This window comes from Stegodyphus dumicola, chromosome 6, assembly GCF_044657685.1.
Source record: "Stegodyphus dumicola isolate Sdum_Otavi_A_Nest chromosome 6, ASM4465768v1".
Taxonomy (NCBI): Eukaryota; Metazoa; Arthropoda; class Arachnida; order Araneae; family Eresidae; genus Stegodyphus; species Stegodyphus dumicola.
In genome coordinates, this window is record NC_140773.1 from 46,901,348 (window position 1) to 46,923,286 (window position 21,939).

The following is a 21,939-nucleotide window of genomic DNA, read 5'->3' on the forward strand; positions in this document are numbered from 1 at the left end:
TAAAAATCAACTCTGTGCTAAAAGAACTTCCTCCCACTATCTTGGGATCTTTATATGTTGATGATCTACAGACTGGACTACGCCCCTGGACAGATTAGCTGTCCAGGGGCGGACATGAGACGTGTAGAGGGGCAATTGCAGATCGCTTTGAACAGGATCCAAGAATGGTCAGAAAAACAATGATTTACACTTTCGAAACAGATGACTTTGTGCATGGACGTTTTTAGGAAGCGAGGTCCCCATCCTGAGCCTGAGTTATATCTGAATGGTTCAATTATTCCAGTTGCACCTAAAGTAAAACTTTTAGTAGTGATGTTTGACCGAAAATTGACTTTCCTTTCTCATATCTCAAACCTGAGAAAGAAGTGTTTAAAAACACTAAATATTTTAAAACTCTTAACGAGCACCTCCTGGGGTGCAGTGCGCTGCTGTATGCTTTGCATTTACAGAGCGCTTGTCCGTTCTAGACTGTACTATGTCTCACTTGTTTACGAATCCGCTCGGTCTTCAGTTTTGTTAAAACTAGGTCCTGTTCATCAGCAAGCTCTGTGGATTTGTTCTGGAGGTTTCAGGACATATTCTGTCCAGAGCCTTTATGCTGACTCTAACGACCCATCACTTCATCTGAGGCGTGAACATTTGCCCCTTTTGCAGTATTTTAATATTTTGTCGCAACCTGAACATCCTAATAAGCTGTGTTTACTTGATAATGTGTGTAACACTTTATTTGAAGCACGTCCATCTTGTGTGCCTTCCTTTCCTTTAAGAGTTCTGTCTGTCATTGAGGAACTCTCCCCCTCTGATATGTGGCCCCAAGCAGTGTAGAATTTTGAAATCCCACCTTGGGAAAGTGCATGAATCCAGCTTCTTGATTTTTTCGACCATCACATGAAGGCTATAAAATGGCTATAAAACTAACTATAAAATGGCAGCAACTTTTGGACGTTCAGCTTTACCACAAGTTAATTAATAGGACAAAGTCCTACAAAGGCTAAAATAACCTTTTTACAAAGGCTAAAATAACCTTTTAAATTGTTCATCTTAAAAATGTATAAAGTTTTATAGTGATATGTAAAAGTCCGTCTGACTCTTTAAATTTAAAAGAAGGCACCAGTTATGCTTACAAAACAAAACTCCGACACTTGTGGGTACTTAACATAAGTTCAACTTCAAGTAACGTAGTCGGAGACTACACGAAGTGATTTATGCAAACTGGCTTAAATACAAATCACCGTGTATTTAACGTCGGCCAACAAAATGACTAAAGTTCGAATCACCTTGATAGAGCTGACGATAGGACGTAAAATACAAGCGAGGCTGTCAAAAACTCTAACTTTAAAATATTCATATACTCGGGCTTAAATACTCTAAGAACTAATTTGCATTCTGGTGAGGACTACGGAAAGAATGGCAACAAACATAAAATTCTACAATCTTATGCGTATTCTACAATCTTATCGTATATCAATGAGAAACATTAAATCGTATTAATTTTGATCTTCATAGACGGTGTCCACTAATTCAAAGAATTTTGCTGCAATTTTAATAGCTTCAGCGAAAAAGGTCATTTTTTTCTCATTGTTCAGTCACTGATTCCGTAACAGCAGATATGGACGGAATGAAATCAATTAAAAAATTTCATTTTAATGTCTTTACAATAAAGTAAAAAAAATTGAGGTGTATTAGTAATAATTATCACTAATTATCATTCAGCATCTTGTTTCAAATTATTTGAAAAAGTTAAATTCTAAAATTTTACAGATTTATTTTTTACATTGTATAATCAATACATGACCAGTTCATAGTACTTTATGCAATGATGTATATTTTATGGCTCATCTTTCTCGACAGCGTGCCAATGCATTTTTAAAATAACTTTTCTTTTGCAATGAAAGTGTTTTTTTTTATTAATATGTTATCTCTTACTAGGTACAAAGAACCTTACAGAATGTCCTATGTGAAAACGCAGCTAACCAGATACTTTACATGGTGCTTTGCCATACCACCTAGATGTACTAAATACAGGTAAGTTAACGAATTATAATGTTATAAATATGGGATCATTTGATGTTTCTTCTTTAATTGCAAATTATGTTTAATCTTAAGTATATTACTTGATATTAGATTTTAAATCGTCCATCTTAAAAATGAATAAAGTTTTATGGCGATATGTAAAAGTTCGTCTGACTTTAATGATTAAATTTTTAAACCTCTTAAATACTTTTCAACGGCAATGCCCATGGGATCAATGAAATTCTTCAATATCTGATCTATTTGTGATTTGTAACGTTCGAGATGAAGATGCGTCTCAAGAGATAGTGTGGTTCAAACTCCGTACTATTCACTGACATGAGAGAATCGGATTTCTTACTTTTCCTAACTTTAGAAAAAAATATTAATAGTACAGGTTATAACGCTTTGCCTAATCCAAAATCGTGAATTTCACTTCTATTGGTCTGTTGCAACAAGGCTACAATTTTAGAATCAGCGAATACAATTGTTTATATTCTAATTTCTAAATAAACACAGAACAACTTAGATGAAAATTAAATTATAGCTTTTATTTAACTTGCAATACAACTGAAATTTAAACAGAAACTACCGTTGACAGGCAATAGAAACATTCACAATAAACATAAATGAAATAGAGCTTACACAGTACAATACTTACACAGTATACACTTATAATTTATATTTACATAAAAATATGTAAATATAAATTATAATTTAAATTAACAATAGCTCCTTAATGCTTAATTTTAATTTCAGTACTTCCTTTCTCAATTCTGAAAGTAGTAATAATTTCTGGACTGCGTCATTTCTAGATGAATCCATACATATTGTTGCGTGCGTACGGGTTCGTTATGAAATGAATGCACAAGTCCGATGAAAAATGAACAAAAATTTATTATTATCACAACAAAAATGCTTAAATTTTCTCAAATTATCATGCAGTATTACAATATCTCACAGTAGTTTTCTTTTAACTACTCAAATGTCCAATAGAACGTAATTCAAAACAGCTAAAGAACGCTAATCCGCGAATTCGCTACAATCAACAACAGTAGTTTTCTAAACAACAACAAACTAAGCAACTACTACAAACTGAGATGTTTTCCTCCTTTTATAAGATTTTAAAATCACGCGCTAGAATTTTCCAGTACTTTCTCGAAATCAAAAAGAGATATTTATTTATTTAATGCACGCGCTCTTGTATTTTCAATTTTCCGGCTTAGCTTTCTTTTAATATTCGTCACGCGCTGCACTGCGCGAGAAATAAAACCATTTAATTTCTAATTGAACTAACATTAGCTTTTTAAATACCAAATTCGTAACACTGCCCCCTTCCCAAGGACTGCACGTCCCGGGCAGTACAATCCCTGGACAGGAAGCAAAACTTACAACTGTGGCATAAATGCATTAATAAGCATTACATTACAATAATAAACAACATGAACAATAAATGCAATACATAAAACAAATCAAATGCTATCAAATACTAAATACAAAACAAATACTAAATACAAATCAAATACTAAATGCAAATCAAATACTAAATACACATTTATAAACAAAAAGGACCATGGTCTGATACTATTTACAATTATTTACATTACGTACTATGGCCATAGTAATGAGTTAACCTGTCGTAATGAACGACTTTAGGTTTAGAGTTCGAAGACTTACGAATCCGAACCATGACGTCATTTAGCCTGTTTAGGATTGTGTGCGAACCATCCCAAGGTGACTGTAAATCAGGCCTGACTCCTTTTCGTCGAATCGGGTTCCACAACCACACCTTGTCTCCTTCGTTGGATCTATGTCCAGCAGCTCTCGTGTTGTATCTGGTCTTCACTTTCTCCGTCGCCAAGTTCACTCGCTTTCGTGCGGAACGGTGCATCTCTTCAAAACGGGCCTTGACATCTTGGATGTGTTCCTCAGGCGATGAAGGCGCATCCGTACGGCGATGAAACAGGCGGTCACAAGGCAGACGAAGGTCTCGACCGAAGAGCATCTGAGATGGAGAATAGCTGGTAGTCTGGTGTTTCTTTTCGACCCTAGCATGATTTCGGCTGTTTCTCGAGCTGGTTCTTTCGGACAAAGCGTCGGCATTTCCAGGTGAGGATCCCTTCTTAGGATGGATAGTCATGTCTTCAGATCCTGAAAGCAGTTTGTTGTTTTTCAAGTCTAAGGAAAAATTGTATTTCCTTAAAAAGTCCAATCCGAGTATGCATGGATCTGTAATATCCGCCACATATGCCGTGTGATGGTAGGCGGCACTTCCAAACGTGATGTTTACGTTTAACTTCCCAGTTATGTCGATCTTGTCACCAGACGCAGTCTGAAGGGTAACACAGGGCGGCGTCCAGATAAGTTTGTTTCCTAGTTGTTGAGCCAAATCTTTTCGGATGATGGTGACGTTGGCTCCTGTATCTATAGTCATATTGCACGGAACTCCATTAATATGTCCTATTATGAAAATTCCATTACTGCCGCCTCTCACTGCAGAAATCTGAAGCGCTTTAAACGGGGCCTTTTCATTATCTGGCAACCTCCACCCCGCGAGATGGCCACTAATTAGTTTCCCTGCTGCTTGTTAGAAGCGGTCTTAACATCAGTACCCTGGGGTGTTTTGCAGTTTCGTCGTATGTGTCCTTCAGCACCGCAGTTCCAGCACTTAACGGTCGGTTTCTTCTCACCAATATTCCGTCTCAAGGCGTTCAGTTGTCTAGTTAAATCGTCAAGTCGAGCGGTGACTTGATCCCCTGGCTCCTGGACTTGAGCAGCTCTGACTGGGTGGCGGTCTCGACGAGTGGCTTGCTGGGCTGCCTCAAATTTCATGGCGTACTCTAGAGCACTTTTTAAATCTTTTACATCCGCCATTCGTAGAGCTTTCTGTATTTCAGTATCTCGGATGCCGTCGATAAAGTATTGCAAGGACAGGATTTCCCTTGTTTCTGTCGGGCATTCCGAAAAGGCGAGATGGGACAGCCTTTCAACATCCGCGGCGAGCTCCTGAAGTGTTTCGGTAGGCTTCTGTTGACGAGATTTTAATTGGAGCCTGCTGTAGTCTTTTAAACACTTCTCCCCAAAGCGCAACTCCAAGGCGCCGGACAGAGCTTCGAAATCTAACCTTTTGTTTTCGGGAAGAGTCTGAAGGATATCCGCTGCGTCGGCTCTTAGAGAAGCGGCGAGATGACAGGCCTTAGCTTGGGAATCCCATCCATTCGCATCCGCCACGATAGAAAATTGTGTCTTATACACCTGCCAGGAGGTCTTCCCATCATATGTGGATAGCTTCAGAGGTGGACGAGCAGGCATTGAATTATGGAGTATAATAAGAAAAATTTAAAATCATCACTCCTGCTCCCTGCCGACGCTACGAATTTCTTTAAAGTATCCATTTCTTTGGCAACTGCAGAAACTCTCTCATCAATTTGTTCTTTTACAGAAGAAACTCTTTCTTCTATTTCTTCTTTCACCGAAGAAACTCTTTCTTCAATATGTCCAACTTTATTTTCAACTGCATCAATTCTGCCTTCCATAGCTTCAAATTTATTTTCTATTATGCAAGTAATTTCTCTTTTCATTTCTTCTTGACCAGCTTGAACGGCTTTCATTTCGTCCTTAACGGATTCCTGGCCCAATTTCATTTCTTCCTTAAATGATGCTTGGCCAGCTTCCATCTTTTCTTGGAATGCAGCAAAAGCACTAATGAGCTGTCTCAATTGTTCTTCCTTCGCTCTTGTTATTGGCATTCAAATCCCACTTCTGACACCAAAAATTGTTGCGTGCGTACGGGTTCGTTATGAAATGAATGCACAAGTCCGATGAAAAATGAACAAAAATTTATTATTATCACAACAAAAATGCTTAAATTTTCTCAAATTATCATGCAGTATTACAATATCTCACAGTAGTTTTCTTTTAACTACTCAAATGTCCAATAGAACGTAATTCAAAACAGCTAAAGAACGCTAATCCGCGAATTCGCTACAATCAACAACAGTAGTTTTCTAAACAACAACAAACTAAGCAACTACTACAAACTGAGATGTTTTCCTCCTTTTATAAGATTTTAAAATCACGCGCTAGAATTTTCCAGTACTTTCTCGAAATCAAAAAGAGATATTTATTTATTTAATGCACGCGCTCTTGTATTTTCAATTTTCTGGCTTAGCTTTCTTTTAATATTCGTCACGCGCTGCACTGCGCGAGAAATAAAACCATTTAATTTCTAATTGAACTAACATTAGCTTTTTAAATACCAAATTCGTAACAATATGATAACATAACTCTGATGACGCAGCAAATTCGAAACATAACTCAAAATTTCGAGAACTGAAACTTTGTCCTAATAAGCTTTCATAATGGATAAACTGCGCACGTACTTCTACTTCTGTTCTCGCTAAGACGCTGCTTGCTGCTTTCCCTTCTTCCGCAAAGCAATGTAAAAAATATAACTATTCGGGAACAGGCACGATTAATGTTGCAAGTATTTGTGGTCACAAAATGTTTAACTGTAATAAAAGAAATTAATTTAAGTCTGCTACGACTGTGTCTTGTATCTTCAAATTTCTTCTTCATTCCAGAACTACTATTATATGTTTCAATTTTTATCTGCACCATTTCCAAATCATCACATAGTATATATGCTCACATCAGCCTTTCTAACAGTCATTAGAAACATCTCTCACCTAGATTGTGAGATAGGGAATTAACTACATTGCGAGTGAAAATTAAAAGATATTGACAAGAATAAAACTCATCTGCTAATTGCTGAAAACGTTAATTCATACAAAAGCATTGTTTAATATAAATTACCATGTTTTGAAGCTGATTAATCTTAAAATATTGAATTTAATGTCAGATTTATGGAAATTAAAAAAAATGTGGATCAAGGATCTTCTCTATTTCGAACCAAATTACTCCATAATGTGATGAATGGTCACTTCTGTCAGAAATGCAGACTTAAAATCTTAATTTTATATAATTTATCAAATTGTTGACCAGGTCTTATTGAACTACTCTTCTGAAAGTGCACTTTTCAAAACCTGGACGGTCTGGGAAGGCATATGCGTTCCTGTAATTTGGAGGCATAAGGCATCTAACACACATTCAGTTAGGTTCAAGTCTCGTGAGTAAGTTGGCCTATCCATAGGAATCATATTGGACAAGAGAAATTCTCGATGTGAACAGGTATTGTTATGCATGATAAAAAAATATGGGCCAACAGCGTACCTAAAAACCAAGATTTCTTTCAGTTACCTATGATCGGTTTCAGAACCTCTATCAGAGATATTAAATAAAGTTAAAAGTTTTTAATTTTTTACATTGCTCTGCTTTAAATGTCATTACATACCATAAAACTGCTGAAACGAGAATGAAACGAGATTCTTATGAATAAGAGAAGGCTTGTTGTGTATTTCTCGCTCTGTCCGGATCAAACTACGTCTAGAATTACAGTCTATATCTAGACTCTTTATTAATCAGCAGGTTGCCTCATTCCTCTTTCTTTCGAGACTACGATAATACCAACTTAACTGGTTTCTTTGAAAGATGAAGTAAGTGGGATACAAACCATTGATTTTCTTAAAATTAACCTGGTGCAACATCAGAACGACTAATTCGCGTTCCTGTGGCAGCTTGAAGGTTTAAAACCAGCTGTCTTGTAGTCTCTTCGAACCTACAATGATAGATAACACTCTTCGGAAGTTGTTGAATCTCTTGGCCGTTCTTGATAAGGCTGTATGCTAATTTACTGCTTAAGAAAATGCTCCAAATTCTTGATATGACACAACAATACCTTCAAATCCATCTAATCATTCTCAGAAATCACATTAACTGTAAACAACACTACAAACCTAACTTCAATTAAATTTGCATATTTTCATGCATTAATCTATGCTAAAAAGTCCAATTTCGTGTTCACTTGCAGATAACTAAGTAAATAATTATATTGCTGGACAGTAGATGAAAACTTTGCTCAGTGAGCATACATTTTAAAGGTTATTTAATGAGCAGTGCATTACCATCTAATTTTCTACATCATGTAGAAAGGCTTATCGAAAAGTTTTAATATTGACTCCATTTCTCTTTCTCTACATTGAAGATAACAATTTTGTACTGGGTTTTAAGAAATCAAATATCGAAATGAAGGAATTTGTAAGAAGTCAGCCATGGCTGTCAATATTTGGTCTTAGCGAATAAAAACTCTTATTATTTTGCCACTTCAAATGAGGAAGAAGTTTCTGTGAAAACACAGCAAAACTGTTTAATTTTTTGTTAAATAGGGGAAAGCGGAATAATGAAGCACTTCAAATACCATAGCATTCATATGCTGGTGCGCGGCAAAAGGTTCTCTTCAGGTGAAAATTGCCTCCTCTACAGGGCTTAAAGAAAACCATAAGACAGTTCTATTTCATTTTTAATCAATCATAATGTGCTGTGTAGAGACATTAAGTTATTTCTTTTTAAGCAGGAGTGATGAAAAATGAGCAACGCCTTCGCCGGTAATCGAAAGACGGACCTCTGGAAATACGCGCCTAGCTTGCAGACCACTGCACCACGAAGGAACGCTAAGAAGACGGGAGAAATACCTTATATGCTCCCTCTTTTAAAGGGCGACCAGGGTTTAGGGGACCCAATCGCCAAATCCTGGGTGTGAAAAATCATCCACCACCACCCTTTTAGTTCGGACGCCACTGCAGAGACATTTGGTTATTTTTTTAAAGCAGGAGTGATGAAAAATGTGCAATGTCTTCACGAGGAATCGAACCATGGACCTCTGGAAATACGCGCTCAGCATGAAGACCACTACACCACGAAGGCACGCTAAGAAGGCGAGAGATATACCTTATAGCTGTGAAAAATGTAACTCAGTTTGAAGGACTGTACTATGCTAAATAAAAAAATGTACTGGGCACATAATGCCATTTGATTCTGAAGAAAATAATCGGTCTTAAATCTTTTCAATCAGCTTACATATATTTAACGCCAGGAATCCAGAAGAAGCGCAGTCAGATCAAGCTGAGATGACGGCAAATAAATATTAAATCAATCTTAATCACCATTAACGTTTTGGTTTTATAGCTGATTGTCAACTTCTTCTCGTTGACTATTTGCCATACCCGAACGGAAAGAGGGCTTGTATGCACATGAATCACAAGAGACAAAACAAAATCAAGACGTAGTGGCGGTGGTAGGGAGAACTGTATGGAAAGAATTTGGTGAAAAGCTCAAACTTTCATATATAGTTGTTTGTTGCTTTATGTTGGATACATCATCGATCAGTGGTTTACTAAGTACTGATTTGGTCATTCTATTTTGTTTGTTAGATTTTATTTTGTGGACTTTTAAATAAAATGCAGCAGAATCCAATCAGCCGCATATTCGGCAAAATATTCCAAACGTTGTGTATAAAAATTAATGTACTATTCTGTTTGTTATTATTTTGATTGAAATTTCTCACAAAGAAAATGGTTATTAGAATTTGTTAAAAATTATTTAAGCTAAGTAGATTATTCAGAAAATTATAATACAAATAAGAGCCACTTTGAAGTATAACATTTTATACTATAGAGGTTATTTTAAGTTTGATAATTTAATGGTGTTTTTATAACTATTTTCAAAATTTAATTAAATCACATTTTGAGACTCTGACGGTTTAACAGTTGTTATGTGCAAAAATCTAAGGAACACATTCAATCATTTTACCGTCGAAGCAGTTTTTTTCAATGGCGGGCTCTAGCCGTTTATAGGCGTTTGCTACTGCTAAGGCCGGATGCGGTAGTCACTTTATTGTATAGGCACCTAACAGGTGGGTAACTATTTCCTGCTATAAGAGGACGAACAAATTATATATATACCATCTCCGGGATTAGAACTCGGGCCTTTCGGTACGGCAGTCAGAGCCACTACCCACTTTCCCGTCGGTCAAAGCAGTTCGTGAGGGATAAATTGCCGAATATAATGTTTTAGTTGAAATTAACAACAGACATTATTACGCCTCCAGACAGCTTATTTAGTACAATATATATCAAAGGACATCATGGGCTCATTCCCAAAACGGGGCCCAGGTCTTTACTATAGCTCCAAGTTAAAATAGATTCCTTATATGGGTAAAGGACCTTTCCCCTTCGTCGCATTTGGAATGGACACTCTGTGTCACAGTGCTAGTATAACGGGAACATCCAGTGAGGTAATGATAATAGCAGTTAATTAGGTCAAATTGTTAAGAATTAATGATTTAATAGATATTGATCAGGCATAGTTAACAGTTCAAGATCATTCTGCATCTTTGGAGACAAGGTTCTAGATTTTGATTTGTAGTCAGCCTGCAATTGGCTGAAAATCGATTTGTACATAATAATTATAGAACCGAAATGAAACACTTACATAACAATAGAATATACTTGTTAAACGATTTAACTATACTAATTTATCTACAATAGTGTGCAAAACTTAAGCAAAAAAATGATTTTTTAACATACAACCAAAAATTTGTTAGAAAGGGCTTTTTGCAATCAGCACAATGAAAAGCCAAATCAGTAGAAAGATGATTCATAGGGTTTATGAGCACCATGACATCAGAGGGTATGTCAGGGCACGCAAAATACGAGAAGCCAGCGCAGGCACTGCAAGGCAACTGAGGAAGAAAGGAAGGCGCATTTCTAGGCATTCTTCTGTAAGTGAAAGTGAGATTGTACGCCGCCCAAGATTTTGAAACTGTTTCACAAGTTTGGAAAAATCCTTACAAACGACTAGTACATCTGTAAGATAGGTTGATCGTGCTGGCAAGGGGGAAAAACTATGTCTAATGAGCGATATATCTCCTTTCAAACGAAAAGAGATCGTAACCAGACAGCGGGCAACATTTCTCTACAGTTGCTCTCAGCAACGGACGACCAAGTATATCGATTTATTGTAGTTGAAGCAGCCCATTGAAAGCAGCCTTATTGGCGACACCGTTTACAACAGAAGACATAAAGTAGAAACACAAAGACTGAAAAACTTCATCAATGGAGACATGCTTTCTTTACCTATGAGAGTCGTTTCAGTGTGACAAATGATTCTCGACGCCAGTTGATATGGAGTGAGGTAGAACACGCTTCCCTCCCACTAACATCAGGAAAAAATGACTGTTGGGGTGGCCCTGGAGTGCTTGTATGTGGAGGTATTATGATGATCGGAAGGATAGTTATCCAGTTATCTTCCTTCACGCTTGTTTGTTCGGGGTCCTATTGATCCCGTCCGCTTTTATGGATGATAATGCACAACAATATAGGACTCATGATGTTCAGAAGTCCAGGAAAGTGAAGGTTTCCATAGAATGGCTTGGCCAATATGCTTCCCTGATTTAAAGTCCATTGATCCCCTCCAAAGAACAAAATACAACTGAAATAGATGCTCTTCGAAGAGTGGGCACTCTTTATAAGTATATTATCTTTTAATTAACTCTAATTTAAAATTGAATAACTGCGTATATTGCTGTGGTTAATGCATTATTTTATACTCTGAGGTGACAATTATGATGGGATACCTTCTAATACCATGTCGGATCTCCTTCTGTCAGACGAAGTGCAGCAACTTGACGTGACATTTACTGAACAAGTCGTTGGAAGTACCCTGCAGAAATATTGAGCCATATTTGCTTGCCTCTATGGAAGTCCATAGCTGCGAAAGTGTTGCAGGTGAAGAAATTTTTGCATGAACTGACTTCTAGATTATAATCCATAAATGTTCGATGGGATTCACGTCGGAAGATCTAGGTGGCCAAATCATTCGTTGGAAGTGTCCAGAATGTTTTTCAAACCAGTAGCGAACAGTTGTGGCCCAGTGACAAGCGCATTTTCATCCATAAAAATTCCATCGTTGCTTGGGTATGTGAAGCCCATGAAAGGCTGCAAAAGGCCTTCAGGTAGCTTAACATAATCATTCCAGTCAATGGTCAAGCTAACATCGTCATTTAACTATTTTATCATTCTTTTCATAATCAGTTTAAATGTCACTTTCTTTTCGGCCACTAAAGAGGAGGAAGAAGAAAACTCTTTTACATTTTTTATGTAATATTTATATACATATTTGTACTGAAATATTATTTCTCCTTTTTGGAAGGCAACCATTGCAGTTGAGGAAGGTCATATCCTTTACTAAGGCTCTTTGATTTGTTGTTCTTCCTCTTGGCTAGACAATTTTTATAACAACGCCATTCTGTGAATAAAGCGTTTTCCTCTTCATTCCCTATTAATGTTTTTGTTACTATACTTAAGCATCATATTAATGCTTTTGCTGCTATACTTTCCTCATTTGTTGAGCACTATATTGTGCCTCCGTAGTATTGAGCACTACACTGGGTCTCTGTAGTATGATTTTCATATCTTCCAACTGGTGTTTTGCGCAGTCACGGCAAAAATCATATAAACTACTCAATTACTAGGGTATTTTATACACTCATGTCCATAAATTAAGGATAATTCGGAGTTACGCGGAAATCGAACTCTAAAATAAATATATCACCTAAATCATCATTACACACATCTTCAATAATCATATGCAAATTTCAGGAAGTAACCAGATGACACTGATGGTACGTCACAATGACGAGAGTGTAAGAGAGGGATATATAAGGAATGCAGGCAAAGAAGTAAAATTGTTCGCAGGCGCTTTATAAACATTTCAGTGCAATAACCGAATAGCTAGGACACAAAGAACGCATTTGGATGATTTTTTACGTGGTAGAATTATCGGCCGTCTGGAATGTGGGTGTACCCAACTGGAAGTCTCAGACGAACTTGGAGTTGCCCAGAGTGTCATCTACAGGCTTTGGCAACGATTCCAAGATGATGGTAATGTGAGTAGACGTTACAGCACAGGTCACCCCAGAGTTACAACGCCGAATGAGGAGCGGTATTTGGCAGTTACTGCCAAAAGAAACAGGTATAGCACAGCCTCAGACCTGTCTCGTCAGCTCTCTTCAGCCACTGGTACGACAATTTCAAGGCAGACCGTGTACAGACGCTTAGGGCAGATTGGTCTATATGCTCGTAGACCTGACAGATGCGTTCCACTTACTGCAACTCACTCTCGCCTGCGGTTAGCCTGGAGTAGAGAGCATGCATTGTGGACACCGCAACAGTGGGCTTGTGTGATGTTTTTCGACGAGTCCAGGTTTAGCTTGCAGTCTGATTCTCGCCGGACTTTCATATGGAGAGCTACAGGTACCCGTTACCACCAAGAAAACATCATTGAACGACACCGTTACGTTGGTGCAGGAGTGCTCGTTTGGGGTGGAATTATTCTGGGTTCCAGAACTGATGTGCATGTTCAAATTAGAACCATGACAAGCCAAATCTATCGGGACATCATTCTGAAACAACATGTACATTTGTTTCGGGGCGCCATGGGCGCACAGTTTGTGTTTATGGATGGCAACACCCGACCTCACCGTGCAAACATCGTAAGCGAATGCCTTCAATCGGAGGATATCACCCGTATGGACTGGCCAGCATTCTCACCGGACTTGAATGCAGTAGAGCACGTGTGGGACATGCTTGGCCGACGAGTTGCAGCCCTTCAACCTCTTCCTACATGTCTACCGGAACTTCGGAGAGCATTGCTTTTTGAGTGGTGTAATACCTCCCAAGATGAGATCGATAATTTGATACTCAGTATGCCTAGGCGTTGTACGGACTGTATTGCATCGTCTTGGAGACATACAATGTATTAACAATAATACCAACCATGTAATATTGGTTTTTTGTAAATAGGTGTTTTTTGTAATTTGCTCCAGGGAGAAAAAATCGCTATTTTTTTTAATAATATCAAACATATAGCATCTTTTTTTTTGCTCTTTACCTTTTGTTTAATAAATAAGCTTTACAAATAAGTCAAATTTGTTTTGCTTCTAACTCTTCCTTTGCCTGATTTTGCATTATCCTTAATTTATGGACATGAGTGTAAAATAATTGCTAATACATATATACTTACATGTTTGTTTATGCAATGTTTCCTAAATGTATACAAGGTGTGACGAAAAAAAAAAAAAAAGTCTCATCCAATAAATTATTGTACTTACAGAATCAGTTCTTCGTGACATTATCACCTTCACAGTAGTTCCCTTCAGCATTTACGAATTTTTGCTTTCGGTGCTGCCGTTGCTGGTAACAGTTCTGGAACGAGGGTTTTGGAAGGCCCTTCAGGATATTCTCCGTTTTTGCCTGAATCTCTTCAGCTGATGTAAAATAGGTTCCCTTTAACTAAGATTTCACTTGAGGAAATAAAAAAAGTCGCATGGAGCCAAATCAGGTGAATAAGGAGGATGCCCCATCACTGTAATGTTTTCGCTGATCAGAAACTGCTTGACAGATAGGACCGTGTGAGCGGGTGCATTGTCCTGGTGCAACAGCCATCCATCACTCCACAACTGTTGCCTTATTTTCCTAATTTTTTCATGAAGTCTTTTTAGTACTTCAATGTAGTAGTATTGATTAACAGTCTGATCACTGGGAACCCCTTCAATCATGATGAACGTGCTGGGCACGCAAGGGCGCGCGCCCAGCACGTTCATCATCTTCCACACCGTCCCTTCCCCCTAAAAATCACTTATGCCATTCAAACATACATGTATGAGACAAAGTTTCATCTCCATAAGCCTCGGTTGACATTTGAAATTTTCCCTCCGTGTCTGATGTCTTAAGTTTCACAAGAAACTTGATGTTGATCCGGTGCTCGTTTTTCACATTAGATATTTTTCCCGGAGAATGCAGTTGCACGTGTTCACTCAATGACGCAGTACTCCCCACTGGTGTCGTCGGTAAAGTCGAAACTGGCCTCATGGATAGAGGAGGTGTGTGGCATGACGTCACCAAAACAGTTGCTGCCAACTCCCCTCCCTTTTCAAGCTACATACTACTTAGTCTCATTTTTTTCTTTTGTGTCCCACCTCGTATAATTTGAATCATAAAAATTTTAGACTTGAACATTTGTTCGGATCTTTTTTAGTATATAAATACTGATTGTATACTTTAATTATGTTTTTATTTTATATTGCATTGCTGAAAATACGTGTAAAATACTTTTCAATTGGTAAATAGTGTATATATGCACATGATTTCAGGGTGATCTCATATGCTGCCTACAAAACTGATTATCGGACAAAAGTGAAAAGCTATGAAGTGTGCTGCAGTGGTTATATTGAATATCGTGGCACTTGCATTCGTACGTAACTTCATCTCATAATTAAAAAAAGTTCTTTTCAATATTATGATAAACTGTTCTGAAATATTGCTCTTCAGAGTAAGTGTAATGTGTTTGTCATATTCGTTATATATACACATGCAAAATTTCTTTCTCAATAGCAGCCGTTAATGATACTTACGTGTTAGCTCAAAGAAAAGTGGTTAGTTGCCGAGCAGTTTTGGCACCGTAAAGCAACTTAATCGCTATCGTAACGGTATGGCGTCGCTAAGTTTAAAAACGACTGTAAGCCACAGCAAACAATGCAGGTGATGCTACTAGTTTCTTACCTTGTATGACAGAGTAACCATCAATGTTCGAAACACATGAAATCTGTGGGAATGGGAGTCGGCGATTGGTTTGCAGCAAATAGAATGTCACTTGTTATGCCACTTGAAATTGAAAGTTTGCATAGAAGAACTACACATGGCTGATCCTACTGTTATAGACTGGAACAATTATTTGAGAGAAATATGCGTCTATTACAAGGGGTGATCAAATGAAAAGGTACGAAACGACACGGTGGGTACAAATGTAGACTTTATTCAAAATATACACCATAGGCCTGAGCACAAGGATCCCACTGATGAACAAGTCGCAGGATTCCTTGTTCCCAGAATTCCTGTGGCTGTGACGAGACCCAGTCCTTCACAGCGTCCTTGAGTATGTCGTCCGAGTTGAAGCGCTTCCCTTTCAGGTGTTTCTTCAGTGGACCAAACACATGGAAATCGCAGGGCGACATGTCCGGATTGTAGGGCGGATGGTCGAAAGTCTCCCAATTGAACTTCCCAGTTCCATGTATGTGACTCTGGAGACGTGTGGACACGCGTTATCATGGAGCAGAACCACACCTCCGTGAGCAGCCCCGGTCTTTTGTTCTTGATGGACCTGCGTAGGAGTCGAAGTGTCTCAGAGTACACATCGGAGTTAATGGTTTTTCTGTGCTCCAGGAATTTCACAAGTAGCGGACCTTGAACGTCGAAAAAGACGGTGAGCAACACCTTACCTGCTGACGGCACGGCTTTGAACATTTTAGGGGAAGGTGACGACGCATGCTTCCACTGTATGCTGTCCCGTTTTTCTCTGGCTCGTAGTGATGGCACCAGGTTTCATCACCTGTGACGATCCGCTCCATGAAAGCGGAGTCTTCTTGATTACCAAAACAAATGTTGCCCCATACGCAGTTCCTTTTGCTGGTCGGTGAGCTGCTTCGGAGCCCAAGCGGCACACACCTTCCGATATCGCAACCTGTCGGGAACAATTGTCGACACGGTTCCATAGCTGACATCCACCTTCACCATTCGCAATGCTACATTTGTCACATTCGCAATGTGACACGCCGATCACTTCTCACTAGGTCGTCCACCTTGTCGAGATCGCTCGTGATGACAGTGTTTGTCTGGCCTGGTCTCGGATCATCACCCACACTCTTACGGCCTGCACGAAAACGGGCACTCCATTTTCTAACAGATTTGTCAGATACACATTTCTCCCCCTAAACTGTCCCCATCCGGCGATGAATAGCTGTCGGGTTCTCACCTTCCGCTGTCAGAAATCGGATAACATCTCGCTGCTCCTCAGCCGTCGAATTTTGCAACGCGAACGCCATCCTGTCCTCATACGGACTGCCGCATTATTTGGACGCCGCTTTTGATAAGAGCTCTGCTCTCTCCTGCGCATGCGGGCGCCCGCGCATGCTCTGATCCCAGTCAGAGATTCCAATCGCATCCCAAGATGTCTCGCTACGTTCTCCCATGGCAAAATATGCAAATATTTAACTGTTACGTTTTTACGTCGTTTCGTACCTTTTCATTTGATCACTCCTTGTAGATGCAGAGTTATAAAAAGTAACATTTGCAGCGGCTTGCCATCTCAGTGGATTTTCAGCGCTATTTGCGGGGAAGCTAAAGTAACCTTTCTTGTTACAATGCCTGATCGAAAAGGCCCTGACTTTGTTAAAAAAAAATAAAAAAATAAAAAAATAAAAAAAAAAAAAAACTGAAAGTTTTCAGATTTTATACTACGCCCAAAGGGACTTTTTTTTTTTTAACGTTTACCTCTGTTTATTAAACGTAATGTTCTTTGCACTTAAACCATAAAATTCAATTCAACAGCAATATCGCAAAATAATTTAAAAATGAGTAATCTTTAGACTTTCTGATACACAGGCTCACGGCGTTAGATGTAAAAATGTATTTTTTCCCAGTACAGTGTTGCCAGTGCTCGCTTTGAAATCGTTGAGTTTCTTAATCAAAAATTCATTAAAGTGTTATAAATATGAAATCGATAATAAACAAATTTCAAATTCCAAATTAGGGCTTCCAAATGCCCATATTCGGTGGAAGATTACGTTATTCAGAATTTGATGGCTCTAGGTACCGCTGTTTTATCCCAATGAGAGAAACATATGTGCATTTATGCAGATTCCTCATTATTTAATTTCTTTAAATATAACACAGGGCGATAATATTTGCTGGAAACAATTTGAAAAGTGAACCGACATTTATAGTGAACCAATGCAAAATGCTAAAATGAAATTAATACCCTTTCTGGGCTAACGCCGTTTGGGCTAAAAAAATAAGGGAGACAAACATTTATGATGGCACCTGGGATACCTTTAAAACAGAAGAAAAAACTGGTATAGACATTTTCAAAATGAACAAAAAATTCAATTTCGTGGATTCATGTTTCAGAGTTGATATGGAAATCATCGAGTGGGTATGGGGTTCCTCAAAATGACGGAACAAAGAAAATCATAAGAGTAGACCAAGGCAATTTGAATTCATACTTAGCAGAGTTCAAGTGTCGGCAGAAAGCTGTAGCTCAGGGTAAAATACCATTCGAAGCTATTTTACAAAGCGACTGTGAAAATATTTCCACCAGACATAATATATATATATATATATATATATATAATTATCAAATAACCGCCAAAGGCTAAAGTTAGCCAATTGCCTTTTTGTTAACGCATAAGTACTCTCTTAATATAGTCCGAATTTCCTTTTAGCCCAAAAAACTAAAAAGTTTGCCCAGAAGGGCTAATAACTTCGTTTTGGCATTTTGCGTCGAAAGCTTTAAATGTCCGTTTCACTTTTCAAATTGTTTCCACCAAATGTTATTGCCCTGTGTTATATTCAAAGGAGTTAAATAATGAAGAATCTGCATAAATGTATGTATGTTTCTCGCATTGTGATAAAACAGCTGTACCTAGAGCCATCAAATTTTGAATAACATACGTCTCCACCCGAATATGGGCATCTGGAAGCCCAAATTTGGAATCTGAAATTTGTTTTATTATCTATTTCATATTTTGTAAAGCATTTATGAGTTTTTGATCAAGAAACTCAACGATTTCAAAGCGAGCAATGGCAACACTATACGGGAAAATATTACCTCCAGCTCACGAGACTGTGTATTAGAAATTTTAAAGATATGCTTTTTTAAATATTTTGTGATATTGCTGTTGAATTGAATTTTATGGTTAAGTGCGAAGAACATGATATTTAATAAATAAAGTTAACACAAAAAACGTTAAAAAACGCCTTTTTGAGCATAATATAAATTCTGAAAGCTTTCAGATTTTTTTTATTACCTTTTTTTTTTCCCTTTTTTTTTCTGGTTGCTTTCTGATGAAATTCTTATTCATTCCCATAATAATCATTCAATTTTGCTTTGTAACGTTGACAAATCACAATTAATTTCAAATCAGATCGTAATCATGGGAACAATAGCATTTAAAAAAGTTTTTCTCCCTATATGTTTTTATATTAACTTTTATTCAAAATCTTCATTAAGCCTATTTGCACCAGCCTGATTATGTTTCGCTGTAGTACAGGTACGAAATAATTCTGATGACATTATTTCGAGGAGATTAGAACAGAAGGAAGGAATAATAAACAACTTCCATCACATGAAAATTAAAGCAATATTGGCAAATGGTGGGCATGTTGCTAAAGTAGAATCATCCTAGAAAAAGTAGAATGTGTATCTTTTAGTGGTTAAAGTTGTAATGTCCTTGGCTTCCATTATATATCAAAGACGTTTTTTGCTTAGATTCTCTTAACAGATAAGAATCTGACATTGGTAACTAGCATAATATCTTGATTATTCCTACAGAACGCTGAAATATAACCTACTTAACTAATCTTAGCAGACAAATTTGAGAAGTCAAACTTCTCAGTGTTAAAATGTTTCCAGACTCAAAGTTGAATGATTTAGATTACTGAATACTGAGAGTTCGAAAAGGGTACAAATCCAAGTGAAGGGGCAGATTGCGTAGATGGTTTTGTGGCTTTTCCCATGCGTAGCATAGTTATGACTCAGTTTCAGTTAGAAACTCCACGTACAAAGGTATCCCTTCTTTTAGACAGACAGTCCTGCAAGTATAATTCATTGTATCCAAATAGACAAAAAATAAATATGAACATGAATTGATTTATGCACATGTTAACAATGTTGCCCTATTTTTCAAAAGTATCACTCAGTTAATAGCCAATTTGTATTAAAGAATGCTGAGCCAAGCAATATGGCCGCTAGTGACTTCATTTTGCGTATGTTATATTCCTCTTAATATTATTATTTAGTATATTCGTAAAATGTTTTCAAATAGTTCCTTAAAACTTTATCTTGAAAAAAATTAATTTTTGTGTATTCAAAATGTAAATTTACCCATTATTATTTTAATGGGAACACTATTTTAGCGCAAAATACGAGTAACATAAAATTATACCGATCGTCTTCTAAATATCTGGCTCCACAGAAAAACGTTTCATTTAACACATTACATTACCTCACAGGAAAGCATCTTAAATATCTCGCTTACGGAAACAGCTTTATCTTGCAAATGTTAACCATTTTAGAAAAATACTAATTGTTTAGGAGAGCAATGATATTTTTCCAAAGTGTACTTTCAACGCTTGCATTTTGCTAAGATTATTAAAATGATTAATATGTATAATCCCAATTTAAATATATCTAAACACTTTGCATTAACTGCATTAGCAAATGCTTAAAAAAGTTATGTCAGTTTGAAAAAGCATAACTATTGCCTTAAATAATAAACCAGGTAATAGTTTTTTTTTATACTTTTTATTTTCAGCACGCGATTTTTTGAACATCTTATATCTTGTTTCAAGTTATGTATTCCCTACCATGTTAGGGAGAGTGTATACTATGGCTTAACGGTTACAAGTGAAGTAAGATGAACTTCGTTGCTTAACAATGAAATTTTACTATGTCACGGAAACTGGCATAAGGATTTTGTGTAAATGATCTAGCTTTACGCAAAGAGGGTTTAAAAGCAGACCAATCAGTGTGAATGTTCCCTAAGGGACCATTCATCCGACTGTATAGTCGTTATTATTGTTATATTCTATGACATGAATCTAAGGTTAAATTCTAGGGCATCAGTCTTAGACATATTTCTAAGACATAGTGAGATAGTTTTTAAGCATAAAATTCGTTAATACTGTTCACAGTTATGGAACAGGATTTAGGCCACAACCAGCCTGTGGAGGTAAAATCGCGCATGCGTAAATGTGCCCCTAACTCAGGGAAATTGTCCATGAGTGTCAGTTCGTGTTTCCTTCACTGGATATGGTCAGTTCTTATGCCAGGCTGGCATAATGGTGAACAATTAGAGCATTTAGACAATATCCTTAACCAATTTCTGAGGCATAGCTAGGTCTGGTTGCCTAAGAACGAATCGGCTTATGCCATTTGTGGCAGCAATGCCCTCATGTGAATGCTCTTAAGTTAAGTAATCGAGAATTAGGTTTGACGAAATTTAGATTCTAAGGCGCATATATCTTATCCAAAAGCACATAAGGCATTGACTTTAAGCAAAAGAGGCTGAGCTTTCAGGGGCATTAAAAATGAAAACTCGACAAAAAGAGCAGTGGAAAGACCAGAACATGTACTAAGGACTGTCACTTAAAGAGGCATTAAAGACATACAGTAATGTGAAAAACACCTTGCTGATAATTAGATTTTTGCAGATGAAATTAAAAATTTGATACTGTATTATACCTTTTCATATTTTGTTAAAAGCATTATAAATAATTTGGAACTTCTTTCTTGAGCATTTGTTTGAATGTTAATAATTTTAACAATAAAAGGTATGAACTGCTTTGCATTAAATACTGCATTTCGTCGATCCTAACATGCAATCGATTGTCAGATCGCTGCTCTTAATCCACCCATACAAAAATATTATAAACAAACAAAAACAAAACAAAAAAAAATCACTCATAAAGTGTTTGTTGCATCGAACAAATACTTTTAATTAAAATTTATTTTACTAGGAACAACATTACCTATTTATCAGTGAGCTATTTATCCTGCTAGCCTATTTATTAAGTGAGAAGTTTTATCTTCTTCCTAGATCAGAGTATGGTTTGGATTATTTGTCATATGTGTATATTAACTATTTAATTACTCGCAGTATTCTTTACTTCACATTCAGTATTTGATTCTTCTGATCACCATTATCCAATAACATAGCGTCTTGTGAGCAATCGAGAATATTCATGACGCAGCATTTTTCAGATCAAGAAACGCGAATAGCAACAAATAACTGAGTACAGGCGGCAAAGGGCAGGAAAATATGGAGAAATCTCTCACTCCAGTACACTTTCGATTCTAAGATAGTATACGTCGACTATACAGCATTTGTTGCATCTCAGAATAAAAAAAAAAATTCGC

General features: G+C 37.2%; 1 protein-coding gene across 1 annotated transcript in view; it reads left to right on the forward strand.

Annotated features, from left to right (window-relative positions):
* The window catches only part of LOC118193775 (uncharacterized), a 113,292-nt gene that overhangs the window by 15,389 nt on the left and 75,964 nt on the right, over positions 1-21,939 (forward strand). Inside the window, exons 3-4 of the mRNA XM_035364914.2 lie at positions 1,930-2,025; positions 15,119-15,219. Of these exons, the coding sequence (XP_035220805.1) occupies positions 1,930-2,025; positions 15,119-15,219 (197 nt within the window). The remainder of the gene's footprint in view (positions 1-1,929; positions 2,026-15,118; positions 15,220-21,939) is intronic.